Source organism: Rhamphochromis sp. 'chilingali' (genome assembly GCF_963969265.1).
Source record: "Rhamphochromis sp. 'chilingali' genome assembly, chromosome: 9".
NCBI lineage: Eukaryota > Metazoa > Chordata > Actinopteri > Cichliformes > Cichlidae > Rhamphochromis > Rhamphochromis sp. 'chilingali'.
In genome coordinates, this window is record NC_137936.1 from 15,954,665 (window position 1) to 15,974,751 (window position 20,087).

At 39.0% G+C, this 20,087-nt stretch overlaps 1 protein-coding gene across 2 annotated transcripts in view; it reads right to left on the bottom strand.

The window, feature by feature from the left end:
• Window positions 1-348: 348 nt before the first annotated feature.
• mdfi (MyoD family inhibitor) overlaps window positions 349-20,087 on the bottom strand; it is a 32,202-nt gene continuing 12,463 nt past the window's right edge. For both annotated transcript variants that reach the window (XM_080890538.1, XM_080890539.1), the window contains exons 3-5: window positions 16,056-16,199; window positions 5,282-5,635; window positions 349-4,819 (exon numbers count right to left, since the gene is read on the bottom strand). In XM_080890538.1, coding sequence (XP_080746664.1) covers window positions 4,566-4,819; window positions 5,282-5,635; window positions 16,056-16,199 — 752 coding nt within the window. In that variant the 3' untranslated portion in view covers window positions 349-4,565. The remainder of the gene's footprint in view (window positions 4,820-5,281; window positions 5,636-16,055; window positions 16,200-20,087) is intronic.

The window sequence follows — 20,087 nt, forward strand, 5'->3', positions numbered from 1 at the left end:
GTCCTGTGAAAATGTTCTTTTTTTTTTTTACAGGCCTGTAAGCTGAATGGAATCTGAACACAAATGAACAGCTGGACACCGTCAAGTATAATGTAGGCTGATGAGGGAAACTAGTGTGCCTTGCAGTCCGAATGGGAAGAATACAACTTGACTGGATATTGAATTTTTGTTTTTCAAAACTACTCAGATTATGAACCAGCATTTTTTTAATGTTATCATAACAAACACACCCAGGCTGCAAGCAGGTTTGAAACCAGAACCTTCTTGCTGAGAGGCAACAGTGCAAATCATCACCCTCATAATCCCACAGTGTGTTCACATGAAGAATGAATGGCAGATGTGTGGAGTTCACATTGTTTATTCAGTATTAAACAAAAAGTTAAGGCAACGTTCAGAATAGCAACTCAAATAGACATTACATGGGAAAAATGTAAACAAAACAACATTATAGTGGACTACAGTCTACTAACATTTAAGCTGGGATATGGATAACTTTCATACTATTAACAGAGATGGCCAGCCCTTAAATTCAATTTGGAAATTCAATTCTATTCCATTCCCATAATAAGATAAAAAAGCCATAAAAGCCAACAGACATTTCTTTGGTCAATGTGAGTAAAAAAAACCCCAAAACAATAATACTGAGTATGAAAATCACTAAAAGCAAACTTGTTTTCTTCCAGTATTACCATAATAGCTTCTCTGAATACAAGGGAAATATTTGAAATGAGATGATGAACTGTTTGATATAAACACATCAGATCCACATCTCAAAACCATCTCTATGTTCTAGAGATTGATCTAAGTGCAAAACTGGCGCTCATCTAGGAACTTTCAACGTCCAGACAGAGAGTGCTCTCCATCACCAGACCAAGTAAACAGCATTTTCAGTACCTCCAGACCATATCCATTTTCTATAAGCTGGGAAACAAAACAAAATAATATGAAATGACTGAATCATAAAATATATTTAAAGAAATTTAACTGAACTGTACAATTTTTTTTTGTTTTTCAATGCAGACATTAACCAGATTTTTTCTGCATAGTACAACCTGGATTCAAACAAGCTGCACCTTCTTCCTGAGCGTTTATAGTTCACAATTATGTTTTATTTTCTGAAAAGCTTAAGTGAAGCTACTTTTGGAAAAATGTAGAACTCACAAGATAGTGGCAAATGTTAACAGAGTAAAAAAGCCTTTGTTGGAGAATTTAAGTTACATAAAATAAGTTAAACGCAACAAGCAAGTTCAGTGAGTTTCCCACACTGAATGAATCCTGGTTTTAAAGGCCTAAAAGATTGCCTGCTTTACACTGGAGTCTGAGCTCAGGGAGAAACTGCAGCAGAGTGCTAAGAGCCTTGAAACTTATAGTCTGGGATTTTGATAAACCATAAATGATTAGAAAAAGCATTTCAAATGGGTTGTCTTTGTTCAAGGCATAAAATTTGATGGTAGGAAACATGAAACTACGTATTCATAATTTTACACATCTTAGCCAAGTAGATTGCATGATAGTAAGGTAAACTAACTGGCAGAATGGATATTACTTGCCAGTAATAGTGATTTGCTAACCTATGGCTGTTGTCATTTATAGCAGTTGATAAAGGATAATTAAAAAAAAACTAAAGACATGGGAGAAACACCCTTAAATCATGGGTGTTGACGATGTCCACTAGAGGGCACTCTGCAACTTATGTGTTTGCAACACATGTTTGGAACAAACACAACAACCAGCAGAGTCTGGAAAATCGTAAACGAGCGAATAAATAGCTACATATAACAGATGTTAAGGAAATCCTGTTTTGTGTGCATGGAAGAAAAAACGATATGGGCCGATATATCGGAATATCAGCTTTTTACGTCACGAAATATCAATATCGAGCTTTAAAATCTCATACTGGCTAGGCTCTACATAGAATAGCCCTTCACTTTTTAACAATAGAGTCTGGTGGTACTATTATATTTGTTGACTCTGTAGCAATGCAGGCACATAAATGAAATCTATTCCAGTGGTACAAAACTATTTTTATTATTTATTCTCCATTGTTAACGAACCAGTGTTGTTAAGGAAATGTTAACTTTGCACACACCAGAGATATTTGGTTTAGTCTGGTGACACAGAAGTAGATCCCTAGATGAAGCACCATTATATGAATATCCACTTGGAATATTTTGTAAATAAAAAGAAATAATATTGTTATCACTTCTACACATGCTATAACCTTGGATAATTAGTTCTCCCTTCATAAACCTCTCTGTACTTTAATAATGGCATGTTTTCCAGGGCTCTTTGCATCAGTTAATCAGAATGTCCCTAAATTTGAATGATATGTCCAGTCAGGTATTAATTAGAGATGCACCAATTGCATCTCTAATTCTCTAATTCTAATTCTGCAATTCTGGGTGGCTGCTGATGCTATTAAAGATTTTTTTGTTTTATTTTAGTTGTTATATATGCCCCCATTTTCTTCCATGGAACAACAGAAATCTTCATCATAAAACGTATATGTACTGCTTGAACAGTATAAAAGCAACATTTAAAGACCTCCCATGTACCCTTAATGACAAGTTTTGACACCTTAGTATATATCAATAAAGACGTAGTTTGATGACCATTGGAATAGTTTCTGGGTTTTTCCAAGGGTAGCTACACAGGCAGAGACCACCCTGACTACGATATGATGCGAATGCAGTCATCTTGTTCTACAAGCAGACCTGAAATATGAGAGAAGCCGCTCAGTTAAGAAAAGAGCTTCAAAGATTACTACTAGTAAGGTTTCAAGGGGTAAGGAGTTAAAACATTTCAGCCCTTCTTCACAATGTCACTGAAAATTTAGTCAGCTGAACACTGATGTCAAAATCAGGCACTCCTCTTGAGTAATATTTGCTGGCTTCAGAATTTTTTACTTTGCTGTCAGGAAGTTGATTTAAACTGTAGTGTGTTTTCATCATCAGTGTGAGATTGCAACCCTTAAAATAGGGTTTAATCAAACACAGCCACATTAGCCAGGCACATTAGCACTTCTATTTACATGTAATTATAGGTCAAGAAACTGAGTTCCAGTAACAGTAAACTATTTTTAAAAAAAGGATTTCTCTAACAGTATTTCATCAGAGAAAAGAGAGATTTGTATCAAGTAATTATAAAATGCACAACAGATCTAGATGACATCTCAAGAGGTATTGAGTTGAAGAAGGTATGCGCCGGAGCGCACGAGAGTGCAGGCCTGCTATTAAAAGTGTACCATTCATACTACGAGCACATGGATCTAACTTAGCATAATGTCTTGAGATTTTCACTCAAGGAATTAAATTAGATGTTGAGCAATGTCTGCCTTACAGAGAGCCCGGCAAAACCCGATAACACAGAAATGTGATTTTCACATTAGAGGAGAGATGCAAATATCTTAACTAAAATCTACAAAACAAGGATTAATAGAGATTTGGTAAAGGCAAAGAAACTACTTGAAAATTCAGGCCTTAAGCTAAGCCGAGGCCATTTGTTCACATAGCATGAACGACGGAGGAAAAATGAAATGTATTAAAAAGGAGATGATGCCTTCCAGTCCTTCACCAGATGAGCGAGAATTCATTGAATACAGTCAAAGCCCCTAAAATAAAATGTAAAAGTAAACAAGATGCAAAATATTAAATGAATTTTCACATATTAAAAAAAAAGACTCTACTGCAAATGCTATCAACCATTCGCTCTGTGATGTCTGTTCCGTACAGTACTGATTTAACAGGACTCAAATCTAGGCTGAAGCACAACAATCTCATGATGATCTCTTTTCACAATAGGTCAGTCAGAGAAAGATGCATATTAACAAAAAAAAGTCACTAATATTGCCACAAGCCACCATTTATGTTTTCTCTGTTTTGTACAATGTAACAAGGACAAAGACAGGGCTGGATTCAACGTTTGACTGTGTGTGTGTGTCACAAAGGCCAATGTACGCAATCAAACTACCAGACTTTAACCTTGGAAAGGACAGAAGGACAGACTGCGTTTCTACTGAGATCTGAGCATCCATTTTCCCATTATGCTGCTGCTCTTATCTACAGAAACACTAAAATCCGGTTAAATTGAGCCATTTTCTCATTTGCCTTTAGAGGTCATTTTTCATGCTTGGAGAACTCCAGTCATTCAGACGGCACAAGGGGCTCCATTGTAATAATGGCTTGTTCCATGAGGGTCCAGAGTCTGCATAGCCTGGCATACGCTCATAGACCACAACTACAATTCAGTCCACACCATTCACCCAGCTGTGTAGCAATGACCCAACAGCAAAGACAACGAAGTGAAGTTTACTGTGTCATTGCGTGATCAGTAAAGGAAAGAATAAATCACCGGTGACCGATTTCAGCATTAGGTCACAATCTTTCGCCTGTAGGAAACATTGGACATTTTGCGGAGCCTACAAGACCAGCCAATACAGTATGAACCGCAATGTCCAGGGAACAGCGACTGGGTGTAGCACTTCTTATATCTGACAAGACGCTGCTCGAACTTGCTCCTGGGCTTTGTAAAAATGCATAGCAGATATGTTGCGTTGGCTAAGGGCCTCAGGAAGAGAAGCAAAGGCTGCAGCACTCCATGCAGATCTCCAGGCAGTCTGCAGACTCACAGCAGGCGTCAATGATCCCACAGTCCATATCACAGGGCAGGTCACAGTCGCCACATTCCTCGGTGATGCAGCAGCAGCAGAAACACGAGTCCTCTCCCACACAGGAGCCGCATGTGGCACAGTCCAGCATAATGTTGCACAGGGTTAGAAACTCACAAAAGAGACACGCCAAAATACAGTGAACACAGCAGTCTAGAGGGAAAGAGACACACAGAAAGAGTTTCGTCAGCTAAGCCAACTTCAAAAACCGAAGTGATGTGAGATAAACCTGGATCTTAATGGAGGACTGCCGATTCGGAGTTATTAGAGTGACAAGGTTAACAAATTCTGACATTTTCCAGCCTGAAGTTTGTTCTCCTTTCGATTTTGATTAATCCATTTTCAGCTGCCATATACAGCAGGTTAACATTTATACATGCAATTTACATTACAGATTATAATAGGTGAGAAGTACTGAACTCAATCAATTACCTTTTTTGATTACTTTTTTAGTTAAAATGTATTGCCACAGGGAAAATATGCTAGGGGAAAACACAAGTCTGCTCTTCTATTATGAACGGCCAATTGGGGGAAAAAACAAAGCAAAAGTGAACTTTGCTATCACTCCCTCCCTCTCCTCCTGCTCCAGTCTTTGTGTCAGCATCGGTATCTCACCGTCCTGTGCCTCTGTGGGAATCTGGGAGCTGTTGCTCTTGGAGCTGCTCTTGCTTCTCTTGCTGCTCTGTGAGTTGATGGAAGGGTTGGACCGCAATTTCTTGGTGTGTTTGGGTCCCGCTGAAGAAGATGAGGAGGTGGATGAGCCGCCTCTCGGTAGGGAGCCCAGCTTAGGATTCCTGACCCCGTTGGACTGGAGTACATGCGTGTGAGGTGTGTGCGTGTGATTCGGACAGTGCGTGTGAGGGGAGCGTGTGTGTGCGTGGTTCTTGGCTTCACTGCGTATCTGGCTGCTGGGCTGTGACCGACATGGCTGGGTGTGGTGGATGGGCGTGGATCTGGCTGCCGGTTGAGCTAGGGATTAACAAAAGTATATCCATTAACAGCAGGCTCACATAAACTTTATTTTAAATGAATATCATTTCAAATCAGTGCAGTTCAGTAAAGATCAGTGTTGCTGTACTTATGATTTTATGTGCTCAATCATTTGGCTGGACAAAGAAACATTGATCTTCATTTCATACTTCACCTAACAAGGATCAAATCTAAAAACTTCAGAAAAAAATCCATAAAATTTTACAGCATTTATACAAACGGGATGGAACTATTTATATTATCTGTTGGTTGTGAGGAGTCTTTTGTGTGTAATGAACCTGTTCTGTGTGAAGCTCTGAGACTTGTCTTAATGTCCGGGCAGATGCGGTGTCATCGAGAGGGAGGTTTCGGGAAATTGAGTCCAATTACAGAGTCCACCCTAAAGGAAACTGCTCATGGGAAGCACTATGTATTTACTGAGCTGAACCCTGAACTTACTTGTCTAGACTCTTTCACAACTAGAAAGAAAGAATGAAGAGTTTGACAGACAAAGAGAGGAGTTTGTCTCTAGGTAGAAACACCTCCATGTGATATTTTCTGCAAACATACTTTTGTTCCAAGATAAACCGTACCTAAAACGCTCAAGCATTATTCACAAGTGTTAAATTTTGCTCAGTAATTTGTATATTTTACCACCAAGTGTTATGGAGTATTAACAATTCAGCTAGAAAGTAGAGGGGCAGAAAAGCTCAGTTTCACTGCCAAAGCAAGCACACATACTCTGAAAATGAAATTATGGAAGCCTGTTTAAAAAAAGAATAAATCATGTTAGTATTTAATACGATTCTATAGATATAGCTCTACAGTTCTTCCTTACCTAAAACCATGTGCAGTGAAAAGGTGTGGTAAGAATGAATGTGGCGTAAAAGACCAAAGAAAAGTCTAACACACACACACACACACACACACACACACACACACACACACACACACACACACACACACACACACACACAGAGTGATCTGTAACTATGAGACATGTCTGGAACATGGAAACTGTGTGTTCGATAAGCACTCAGAGACAGATAACCCAACTAGGCATGTTATGATTGGCTGGTGGCTGTGGTCACAAAACCAATCTGTGTTATTAAAGATTCTGTCATTCAGCGTTTTTATAACTTTGCTCCAGATGTTTGGCAGACTGCAGGCCCAGAGTATGTGAATATGTACGTGCACAAGTCTGTTGACATGATCGCATGTGCAGGGCCAGTATGAGGAAGCCATACTTTCTTCTCTAAAGTATGTCAAAAGTCTTCCATGTTATTCTCTTTTTTTTCTTCTTTTCCCTTTTGTGTGAGAAATTCGTACTGCCCTCTGTGTTCACCCCTTCTCCCTTACACTCTCTGCGTATTGTCACTCACTTTTAGCCTTTTTGCACAATACTCTATTGTAACACTCTGACCCTAGCAGAATTTATGTTGGAAAGCGAAGAAGGGGGTTAGTCAAACTGTAGCGGTACTGTGCACAGTTTTTCACTTTCCTCTTTAGTTTCTGAGAAAATCATATGTCCTGTGAGTTTGTGGTGCGTGAGTGTGCCTGTGCGAACAAAGTACATAGGTGGATTTGGCAGAGAGAGGGACGTGGAGTGAGGACTGTCTCCAAACAGAGCTTGAGGTTAGGCTCATACACACATATATGCATACAAGAACACGTGTGAACACACACTCATGAACACACACAGAAAAAAAACAAGGTCTCTTTGTCTGTGATCAAGAAAGTTAGTTAGAAAGATGAAGTGAAAATAAAATAGGTCGCTGCTTGTACATTTTTGGACCAGGAGGATGCATGGGTGTGACACATAAACACAATGATTCAGCTTTAGAGGGAGCTGGGAGCTGGTTAAAAATAACAGCAAATAAAGAGCCAAATGATTGCGGGATTAACATGATGAGACTGGGAAACCACAGTGTGTGCATGTATGTGCCATACATGCACACACTGTGGTACACAGCTGCGTTGGCCACTGGGGGTCCTGTAACCTCTAGTATGAAATGTGCATGCGCAGGTCTATCGGTGCCGAGTATGAGTCACCCTCGGATGAATGCAGCAGCACGCTGCCATTTACACACCCTCCACCTCTTCCTCCTGTCCTGGCGGTTCTCAGCTACATAAACACAGCGACTGTGAATTCTGTCTGTCTCTGTTCTAGCTGCTCTGTCCCACTGTGTCCTGTAAAACTATAACATTTCTAATCAAACTAAATACTTAACCCGAATACAGCCTTAACAGCACGTGAAGAAAAGATGCATGCAGGATGAGCCTCCTGACTCCTAAATCTATATGCAAGCTTTTGTGCACTATTAAGCCAACAAGCTTAGCAGAGTAATCTAGATGTCAGAGTATTTTCTGATAACTGTGAACGTTAAACTTTATATTCTAAATGAAAACAGTAAATTTGGATTGCTTCAGGTTTTTCCCCAGTAAACATCTATATGTATGCATTTAATTATGAGAATCCAGAATGATCTGTACTGCATAACATACATGGAAACAAATCAGTTTCTCATCATCTGTGTCTGTGCATTTGAAAACAAAGTGCATGTAATGTCCCCCAGCTCCCATATTCCCTCTGAGTTTTTTTTCCTTCATAGTTTGATTGTTTTTAAAAAGCTGGCCAATAAGTGCGAAGTACTAAAACTATGAGAATTGGAAAATGATAAGCGAGTGTTGTAAAGTGCTATTTAAAACAGTTTTCAATGAGACTTCCCCACATTTTTGGCTGCTATACAGAGCTGTAACCAGCATTACAGTGTTAATGAGGCTTGTTTAGTTGCACCCACTCACTATGGTGAAAAGTAATGTGAGAGCAGAGTTCAGTCAGAGGCACAAGACTGGTGACTCAACATGAGGTGTGTGCAGGATAAAAGTGTGACTCAGTTTTGGCCACAAGGTTCAAACTGCTGTCATTTTAAATAACAAAATATTTGTTCTTAAGAATCTTGAAACTTATCATTTTATCCTTGTATCCATGCAGTTTTAAAATATTGTCACTAAATTCACCCATAACTGGAATATACTGTACAAACCATTCTGAGGCGTTGTCGCTGTTACTATAAGTATGGTTGTTTAAATTACTGTGGATAAGCCTGAAAACTTTGATGGATTTCTTATAGTGTTGTTGCTACTATTCATAAAATTAGATTTGAACACAGCATCACAGAAACCAAATTTCTGCAAGAGACAGATTTAAAGATTTCTTGCAGTTATGTTAAAACCAGTGTTGAAAAAACAATTCTGAAAATATATTTTTGCAAGCAACCAATTACTTCTTACTGTAAGTGCTAGCTAAGCTATCAAATGGAGGAGTCTGGTTTGCTTAACTTAGCTTCTTACAAGCATTTGAAAAACAAAGCATTCTATGAAATCATGTAAAAAACTAAGTACACTCTTACTATTAGGAATATATGAAGAGATTAAGAGTGTAAGTAGCAACCGTGTGCTAAGTGATCATCTGCAAAAAGTGAGCGCCTCTCTGAAAGTTTTGGCAGCTGTTGAAGTCAGTGACAGTGCAATTAGAAGAAGACTGAACAAGTTTGGTTTGTATTAAAAGGTTGTCAGGGTAAAAGAAGATTCAAGGGCAGAGAAAAACCAAAGTGAAAATGTTTGGCCATAATGCACAGCACCACATTTGGTGAAAACCAAACACAGCATATCAGTGTAATCACCTCACATCACCCGTCAAGCACGGTGGTGGAGGGGTTATGATTTGGGCTGTTCTGCAGCCACAGGATCTGGACATTTTGACTCAATGAGTTGACCATAAAATCGTCTGTTTATCAAAATAATGTAGAGTCAAATGTGAGGTCAAATTTCAGAAAGCTAAAGCTTGGCTTAAATCGGGTCATGTAGCAGGACAATGATCCCAAGCACATCAACAAAACTACAGCAAAATGGCTGAAAAAGAAAAGAATCAACGTGTTGCAATTGCCTAGTCAAAGTCCAGACTTAAACCCAAGAGAGCTGTGCATAAATGAATGCCCGGAAATCTCACTGAACTGTAGCAACGTTGTAAAGAGTGTTTCAAAATTCCTCCACAACAATGTGAGACACTGGTAGTCACACAGAAAGTGATTACTTCAAGTTATTGTTGTTGGAGGTGGTTGTACAAGCTGCTGAATTATGGGGTGCAATTTTCACAAAACGCACACTGTGGCAACTAATTAAAACGCTCTACACCTCTAAGTATTTAGGAAAGCCAGCGCAAGATCAAAACAATCTCTCACAAAGCTAAATGATTACAAGTTGACTTTGTGTCTGCACATATTTGCAGAAGCTTTTCTATACTACAAAAAAAAACAACAAAGTCTGACTTGCAACTTGCCAAGTACAGTTCTATATTGCATTTTTGCACTGAAAGATGAAATATGACATTTGGAAACAAATGCAACATTTGACTCATTTGTGTGTTTTTCAACAGACAACACAGTGTGCAAATCACAAATTCAAGAAGGAGGCTAGGTCTGAATTTGAAACCAAAGCCAGTCAACATGCAAGTATAATATAATACACAACAGCATTAATTACTTGACCTGAGTTACCAGCCAAACACTTTGTTGACACATGACCCCTGTGACATCTCATAACTGAATCGCCATCCTTCACCTTGTCACCATGCTATGTGCATATTTACAAATGACTAAAAAGAGATGGCAAAGAAAGGGTAAGGTGAAAGAGAATCTAGTCACGAAAACAGAGAGGGAAAACAGTTTGAGCCCAGTGACTGGTCTTTAATTAAAAGCAACGTCACAGCACTGTTAGATTTCCCGACAACAACACGTTGCACACTCCTCCCCTTTGATGACAAGATAATAACAAACAGCTCTGCTCTGGGTCGCCTTTTTTCTCATATACATTCATCTCATACAGTGAAGATGCTGCAAAATAATAAAGATAAGGAAATGGAAGTATGAGAAATATTTCTTCAGTTGTGTCGCTGATTAGGCTACGCGTTTTATTGTTTCCAGTACCAGTGAGTGTAAGCAGGAACAGCTGTGAACACGTGTGTCCTGCTGTGACCATGACGTCAAAGACAGTGGTGTTTCATGACATCAGTGACTGAAGTGTGTGTCTGAGGGAGCTTGGGAAGGTGTGTGTGTGTGTGTCTGTTCCACTTAAACCATAACACACTCAGATATGTCTGCAGATCTCTTGGCACTTTGTTCTCAGCCGGCTTGCCCAGGGCCAGACACATAATGAAACTGTGATGTCATCACCGGGAGACAGAACATACGAGCTGTGGATTTTTCTGTTTATGCTTCTGTTTCTTCACGCCGTCGCTCCCAAACACTCTGATGCACATGCAGACATATACGCAGATGTCACACAGCCATGATCTCACCACAGACCTGAGTCACAGCTACTTTATGAGGTCTACATGCTCATTATGAAGCCAGATACACAGATGATTGATTGACTGTTTGCAGACCATATTTAAACTGCATTCATACTGTTACGTTTCGGTGTTGTCAGTGTTTTGTTTTAGGCGTGACTGTAATGTGTTTCCTGCTTTACTTTGAAAGTCTGTCTTATCTCAGTGTTTTCAGTTTACGCTTCCTTGTCTCGTCAGTTCTGATTTGCCCCAGCTGTGTTTCCCTCCTGTTGTCCCTTCCCTGATTGCTCCCTCTATGTATTTAAACCCTGTGTTTCAGTGTGTCATGGTCGCGATCTTCCCCCCCGTTGTAAATAGTTTGACGTCTTGTGTGTGGTGATGAAAATAAATGTCTTATTTTTGCTTTGATGTAAATAGGTGTCGATGCTTTCGTTTTGGGATTTTTGTGGAGAACCGTAGTAGTTTTTTTTGTTTTTTTGTTTTTTTTTTCCCTTATTTTTATTTTTTCTACGTTGCACCCCGGTTGCCTAGGCCGGGGTGTAACATATGGGGGCTCGTCCGGGATCGCTGGAGGGTCCGTGGGACCGCTCCAGCCTTCATCCGCCTTCGCTGGGGGGGAGGGTCCGTGGGACCGCCCCAGCCTTTGTCGTCGCTGGAGGGTCCGTGGGACCGCTCCAGCCTTCATCCGCCTTCGCTGGAGGGTCCGAAGGAGGGACAGCTTCGGCCTTCGGTCTTCGCTGGAGGGTCCGAGGACCGCTCCAGCCTTCGTCGTCTGCTGGAGGGTCAGTGGGACCGCTCCAGCCTCCATCAGCTTCGTCTGCCTTCGTTCAGCCTTCGTTTGTTTTGATCAAACATTTCACTTGGGGTTACATGTTTGATTTTTGGGTGGGGGGAACTGTTACGTTTCGGTGTTGTCAGTGTTTTGTTTTAGGCGTGACTGTAATGTGTTTCCTGCTTTACTTTGAAAGTCTGTCTTATCTCAGTGTTTTCAGTTTACGCTTCCTTGTCTCGTCAGTTCTGATTTGCCCCAGCTGTGTTTCCCTCCTGTTGTCCCTTCCCTGATTGCTCCCTCTATGTATTTAAACCCTGTGTTTCAGTGTGTCATGGTCGCGATCTTCCCCCCCGTTGTAAATAGTTTGACGTCTTGTGTGTGGTGATGAAAATAAATGTCTTATTTTTGCTTTGATGTAAATAGGTGTCGATGCTTTCGTTTTGGGATTTTTGTGGAGAACCGTAGTAGTTTTTTTTTTTTTTTTTTTTTTTTTTCCCCTTATTTTTATTTTTTCTACGTTGCACCCCGGTTGCCTAGGCCGGGGTGTAACAATACTGATAGAGGCCCTCAGACGTATAATTATGCAGACAAGCAGACATAAGCTGTCAGTATTCACCTGAGTGAGGGATAAAGTTTAGAAACTAGTATTGTTTCCTTTGTGGTCATTGTGTGATTGTGTAAGTTTTAAATGGAGAAAGCTATGGATGAAGGCAATGAGGACGAGTCCATGGAAGCAGATTTTGTTTAAGCCCACTATAGTTACATAACTCACTCTGTGCAGCAAATGGAGCTGGTGGGTTTCACGGTTTTTACTGGCAAATAAAGCAGAAGGAAAGAGACAGGGAAAGGCAGACAAACTTCTAGGGCTTCCAGTTCAGGTCTGAAAATAGACGCACACAGCAGACAGGACAGGTAGAGGCAAAAAATAGTCCAAGACAGCAGACATTCACACACCTACTCAGTTCAAAACAAACTCTGTTAACCTACTTATAGGTTTCCTGCCTGAAATCTGAAATACTCTTTATATAGTTAGAAAAGTAGGATGAGACAGCATTGTGTGTTCGTGTTTGTCACAGATATTGGCCCTGGATTCCAGGAAATGCGCTCAGAGTTTTCTGACTATGCTCAACCCCCACCTTCTCACCCCCGAATTCCTCCTTTCATTCATCACACTTTCACTCATCACCATTCTTTTCTTTAGACAAATTGAGACTCATGCTTTTTAGGTACATTTGGGAGTGTTTTTACTGTGAAATTTGACCTAATAACATATAACATATTAGAAATAGTTTAGAAGTTAAGCCGAGAATGTTGTAATTTCAAAACAGAGTAAAGGCAATAAAAATAAATGCCATTTGGTAATGACAGCAAAATTGTGCAATCTTTGGCTTTGACACAGAGAGTTTGAGCTACTGCACAGCATGGAAAGTAAAAGCAGCTCCTTTGTGCAGACAGAAAATCACTAGACTAGTAATAGGAGGGAGGAAAATGGGTTTTGGTGCTAACTGTGTGACTTTGTATAGAGAATTGTTAGGTGTTGTGCTACTAGTCACCAGCAAATGAGCAAATTGATACTGAGGGCTGTGCATACACCCAGTGTAGAATGTGATGACTGGACAGCTGGAGAGCTTAGGAAGTAGTTTAGACTTGAAGGGCGTAAATAAAGCAAACACAATAACCTCTCCTCTTGCAATTTTCTTTCTTCAGTGCTATTGCCAAATAGGTATTTTATTTTACAGCAGTGAAAAATGTTACTGGCATCAGTAGACCTGTTTCACGGGTCGAATTAAACAGCACCAACAAAGACATTAAAACTGAAATCTGGATTTGCATTGCAGCAATAATAAAACAGACAAATAAATCACACTGACTTTTTTTTAAAACGATTCAAATCTACCATAATCCCAAACAGTATGTTGTGTTGTTAAATCTATTTTCCTGGATGAGAACTGATATAGGAATATGAGAATATTTATTTTGTTTATTTTTAAATTTTATGTACCCTCCAACTTAAATCTTGTCCCACAAGCCTAAACTAAAGATGATGAGGATGACAGCTTGAGCAAGCAAATGGATAAATGGTGGAAGAATGCCATATGTGAATTTGTCTCTAATTGCCACATTTCATTAACTTTGAATGCAGTTGCACCTAATCTTAAATGTGTTTTTGTTGACCAAGTTATAAATCCAAAGAAGCCGAAACACTGGCTTCTTTTAATCTCATCCAAGTACGCTTAACTCAGACAGGCTCAGGTGACTCATTTCAAAACTTAAGTGTGATTCATGAAGATATGCGACCTGTAGCACAGTGAGACTGGTTATGTTTCCTCAAAATACAACAAAAGAGATGAGTCATTGCAGGATCGTTTTGATGCCTTGGGCGAGATCAGGATAGTTGTTAAAGAAGAGTCTTTGCATGCCATGTTGCATTTGTTGTCTCTCTCAAACCAGCATAGCAAGCAGCATGACATTATCTGATCATTCCCTATCATTGTGTGTATCATGCACACACACCACAACAATCATTGCAAGCAATTTTAAGCTATTAGTGCAGACTATTGCGACAAGACAAATAAAAAAATAAAGAAAAAGAAATTTAAATCAATCCACCAGCTTAGAATGTAAGTGAAAAGTGAAGAGGTGCATTAAGTTGGGGGAAAAAAAAGAAATTTGTATGACACTGAGGTGGTAACAAAGCATACTCCGTCGCATTACCTTTTAATTTTGTGTATATATATTTAGCTTGTTGTGTACTATAGTAATATATGTGCTTTTACAATGTATTTGAATTGCTGCTAGAACAGTGTAATTTCCAATATCCACCTTCACTATATAATGATCTCTATGCCATGGGCCTGCTCTGTGCATCATGGATGAGTTTAGTGGGGAGAGGCAACAAATAAGCTGTACCTATAGAGGGAATATGAAAGATTAAGTCAGCTTCTGCTACCAAAAACTTGGGCTAATGCAGATGTACTTGCCCTCTTTCTAATGGCCAGTAGCGGGAGTCTCTTCTGTTTGGAAGAAGAAGTCTCACTGCATAGATGTCTTTGAGAAAATTAGTTTGCTGCTAACTTGATTTATGACCTCTGTAAACACTTTCTTGAAACGTTTATTGTGTTTAACATCATCTGTAAAAAACATGATTTTCATTTTGTTTATTATAATCCCCATTTGAGCAAACCAGATGCAGGGCTTGTTCGTAATGCAGTGTAGCTACATTACGATTCACAAGATGCTACTAAACATGTGGATTTGACCATGTGTATCAGTCAAATTCCCTCCTTGCTTTTTAGGCCTTTAAAAAAAAACCCAAAGATGGTGACAGCTGGGGCTACAGAGCAGGTGATTACAGAATTACATGAAATCTATGTGATTTGACTCCTCTTGTTTTGACTAACTCAAAGTTGAATATTAATAATAATAAAAACCTAAAAAAAGAAGAAGAAGAAAAACTAACTTAAGAAAAGTTGCTGTCATGCGACTATTTTTATTACGGTGATATTCTAACAAACCTGGGGAAGGATTAAAATGTAGGAAAGTGAAAGAAAAGAGTAAAAGGTGTTTCATTTTGAGTGTTCAGACTTGGGTGCACACTTGGTTGTATTGGGAAAAAAAATCAGAAAGCTAACCTACTTAGCTGACAGATGTGGATGTAGATATTTCTGTCTGCGTGTATGATTACCTGACCTATTTCTTGAGGGTGTGCAAATGTGTTTGTTAAAGGTCAGGACAATGTGACTCATCAAACCAGTGATCAGTAATGGAAAAAAAGTCTCACTGGTCTCTCAAGTGTGCGAGTGTGTCCCGATGTGTGAATGTGTATGCATGTGTGTTTGTGAGGGTGCTTTGCACTACTGTATAGCTCTGTGTAAATAATCATTCTGTACATTCGATAATCTTTAATCCTACAACTGTTTACAACTTGCATAGTTCCCATTTCTGTATAGCTGTATATCCCAGATTCTGTAAAGTTATTTATTTCATATTCTGTATAGTTTTTCATATTTATATCCTGTTCATATCCTGTACATAGCTTGTACTCACTACAGCCTGTACATACTTATAGTTATAGAATATTCACAACATACTTCATACCGTGTACATTATAACATACCATAATAGACCCATTTCTGTAATATACTCACATATCTATATTATTGCTAATATATATTGTAATATATCTATATCACTAAAGCACTTCTGGATGGATGCAAACTGCATTTCGTTGCCCTGTACCTGTGCATGTGCAATGACAATAAAGTTGAATTCTATTCTATTCTATTCTATTTACTCACATGTGATACTCTTGTAAGATGCTGTAAGCGCCAAATCTGGATGGCTGGTGCCGGAGCTGCAGTTGTCGCCATCATCGCCTTGCAACCGTTCCGGGGTGCCATTTAACCTCAATATGAGGGGCTCAGTGTAGGTGTGGGCCACATCTGCAAAACACACAGGTACACAGACACACACACGAACAAGTTAAAGAAAACGTCTAAAAACAGATCTCAGTGTTTTAGATTTACTGTATGTTATGTGCTGAGTAGCTGGGGGGACTTTTATGAATGTATTAATGTTTATGCTTGAACAGATTCCCAGTTTTGTTTCCTATTATCAAAAATAACCAGCAAGCTGTTTCCCCACTTGTGGTAAACTTGCCTACTCTGTTGTCATTTCCCATCCACCAGCACCTAATTAATTTTAACAGAGTAGTTCTGCTGACTTCAACAAAGCAAAAGATTTTGTCTATGTGTTGGTGTGTGCTCTCTCTGTCCTAAACTTGCATCTGGAAGTAGTTAAATCCAAACCCTTGTGACTGTTTAGGGGTCCATGTGTATGCTTGTGAAACCTGAAATCTTTGTGGGTCTATATGTGTGTGCATGTCTCTTTTTGCAAGCCAGTGTCTGTTGAACACATAAGAGTGCATGCACACAATATATATGCAGTAAATACATGTCTGGGTGTTTTATATGTTCAAAGGTACCATGCAGTCCTCTAATGAAGCTGTTATTATACCAACACACACATGCACTCATATGCACACCATACACACACAAAACACAGAGGCCTTCAAAGTGAGGCAGGCCTCTGAGAGGTGAAGACTCATTCCTGGGCAAATGGGAGCCAGCTGGGCTTGATAAACACACACATACACGTACACACATACAAACCAAACCACGTCCTGTGCATGGACTCAACACTTCCCGGCTCTGTTTATTTACTCTATCCACTCTCCCTCACTCCTCTATCTGTTCTCTCTTTCCTGTCCCCAGCTTCTCGGGTTCACATTCCCTTTTGACGCAGATACATTCCTGTGCATTTCTGGCATAATTCTATGGATCCATTCTCATTTTTATGGCTGAACTTTTATACAGTCTGTCCAGTAAAGACCGTATAAATGTAATATTCAAATAAATAAGCAAGCCACAGGCTTTAAGCAAACTGAGTAATTATACAAAACAAGAAAGACAACCCAAACAAACAAAAAATAATTTTTTGCAAGAGCTGTGTAATTTTTTAGAGTATACATAGATGGTCGTGAGATAGGTTTTTCCAATATATGCTGCAATTTACTGATAGCTGTGCAGTAGGACGAGAAGGAGAAAAGATATAGTTATCAAGGTGAAGTCATAAACAGCAGCAAGCAAATCATTGGGTGATTTAGCTAAATGAAAAAAAATCAAAATACAAATCAATGCACATGACAGTAAATGTAATTACTAAACTGAGAAGCAATGACATTTGCATTTCTTAAGATGTCATTTCTAGTAACATGCATGATTAAAATTAGGTCTAGGCTACGATACTGTTAGCTGTTCCACCTAAACATATGAAAACAACATGATGGGATTTCACAACTTGAATAAATATGTTTATTCATTTGAAAAAATGTTGTAGAGTTGCGCAATAATTGCATTTTAATGCCAATCTTAAGGTCAAATGTCTTTTGGTTTTCACACACACTAATTTGTCTTTTGTCCTATTATTTATTACTGTTAACACAGTTTTTGGGGTTCTGCATTGTCGGTCAGATAAAATATCAGACTGTTATTTTTCTTAAATAGGTTTTAAAAATTTTATAGAAAAGAAAAACTTTCTGCAATAATCATTCTAATTCCACATTTAAAGCTACTAAACTTTGAAATATATAAATTGTAATATTAACTACAGACATCTATATAGCTTGATCACTATGAGCACTGCTATGTCTGTCACATCTGACAAAAATAAAACTAAGTCCATATAATATACACGACGAAAAAGAGGCCGTCAAAAGTATTATGATTTATTTTATGTTAGAATTTATTTATTTATTTATTTTTTACATTGATCTGTTGGTGATTAGTCTTTTGGAAATGTTGCAATGACAAACCTATTGATCAGCCACAACTTTAAAACCATGAAATGTCCTGTGGTGTCTGGCACTTTCAGGACATTGGCAGCAGATCCTTTGGGTCCTGTGGGTTGTGGCCTCAGCGGCCTGTTCTGCAACCCGTGGATGTTGATGGGTCTGCGGAACGTCAGTATTTGGGCTCTTTGTTGTGTTCCTCGCGCCATTCCTATGTAGTTTTTAGACGCTTTGCCCTGAGGCCATTGGGCTCTTTAGCATGGAGCATGAAAATATGTTACTTGAGCTAACCTTGATGAAAAGGCCTAGTGTTTTAAGCCTTGCGTGATTTTCTTGCAAAGGTTTGCGTGTGTTTGTATACCTGTGCATATGTGTGTCTCTCAAGGGCGTTTTGTATGTGTGGGTATTTTTGTGTGGGAGACCATGTGAACAGGAGCTGAGGAGACGGGAAATACTTCCTGCTTTTCTCTTCTATTTGATAGCGGTACACAAAACTCACACCCATACAAACACACTTAAAACACTTACCGTACACTCCAATAATACCTTCCTGCATCTCACACTCACTCTCATCACACATACTTTTATCTCTGCCATGTGGAAGCGATTTTTCCAAGACCCATATTTTGTCCATTAGACTCAATCAGTCTGCTCAGATATGAAAACCACTAGTTAGAACAGCTGTCCTGACACCAAATGTCTGATTTAGAGGTAACTGTGTGTTGTAGTCGACATGTATCACTGGCAAGCAGTACATGTCTATGTACTATGCATGCAATAACCCACCTTTATATATTTATCAAATTCCTTAAATAACACTCAGTGCTGAAACTCAGTAAATAGTAAATTAGAAGCAAATAAAAAAAAACAGTATGTGTAACTTCAGGAGGCTAATCATAAAGTCATTGAACATTGTGTTTCATATTCCTATAATCAATGATAACGCTATCACTCAAAATTGCAAGTAACATATAATCATCTATTGTTCTACACAACTGGTATCAATTTGATAAAATGTTTGAGAATGGATTGTAAAAAAATAATAAGACACCATATGCTGGTAGGCAACAACTGAGTCTGATAACTTTAGACAGCTGGCAAGTTTTTAAAAATATTGAGATCAGTATTATAGTTTATTTTTTAAAAAGGGCATTTATCAGTTCAAGTCATTGTGTTTCTCGTTTTTCCTCATTCTTTGGAAACTGCTTTTGGGGCCAATTACCACAGTCACACAAAGCACAGAAAAAAACCCTTCTGAAAACTAAAAGTCAGTCTTATTTGAGTCCCCAGTAAGAATCCAATTGAAATACAGAATTTGCTAAAACTAAAACAACTTTGCAGCAGAAGTCTACAGAATACCGCAGACACTGTTGGAAAAACCCCATGATGGCTTAAAAACAAAAACAAAAAAAACAATAAAAGTGGGATAGGCTCCATTCGTGAGTTGCAGATGGGACACATACAAACAGTGTGAATATGAAACTATGGTTAATAAATATAATTTTTTGAAAAATAAATAAAGAGTTTGCTGATGCTATCGTTCAAACTTTTATCAAAAGAAATTCCAATTGTTATTGTTAATGATCGACTTTAAAACAATATCGGGTTTGAACTCTGAAGCAGGGCACGTCAGAAAAAGGGAGCACCCCAAGCCGTTTGATCATATGATCTTATGTACTCTTGAATCCTTCACTACAGTTTGTCTTTGTTTTTTGACTGTGGGGTAGCAAGGGTTAAAAGTGTATGGGACTTTTGACTTAGCTAGTCAAAGCGTTCCCTTTGTAGATGTTCGAACCCACGATTGTTGGATCGAAACACATTCCCACAAACCCTCAGTGCCATCCAAGCAGGCCATCAACCAATTTTGCGTTGGCATAAGGATCAAAACACATAACCGCTCGACCTCAGAGCCAGTTCTGAGGACCATGAAAGATGAGCCTCTAATTAAAATCAGACCAGACCAATCAAGAGCCGGTGAGGA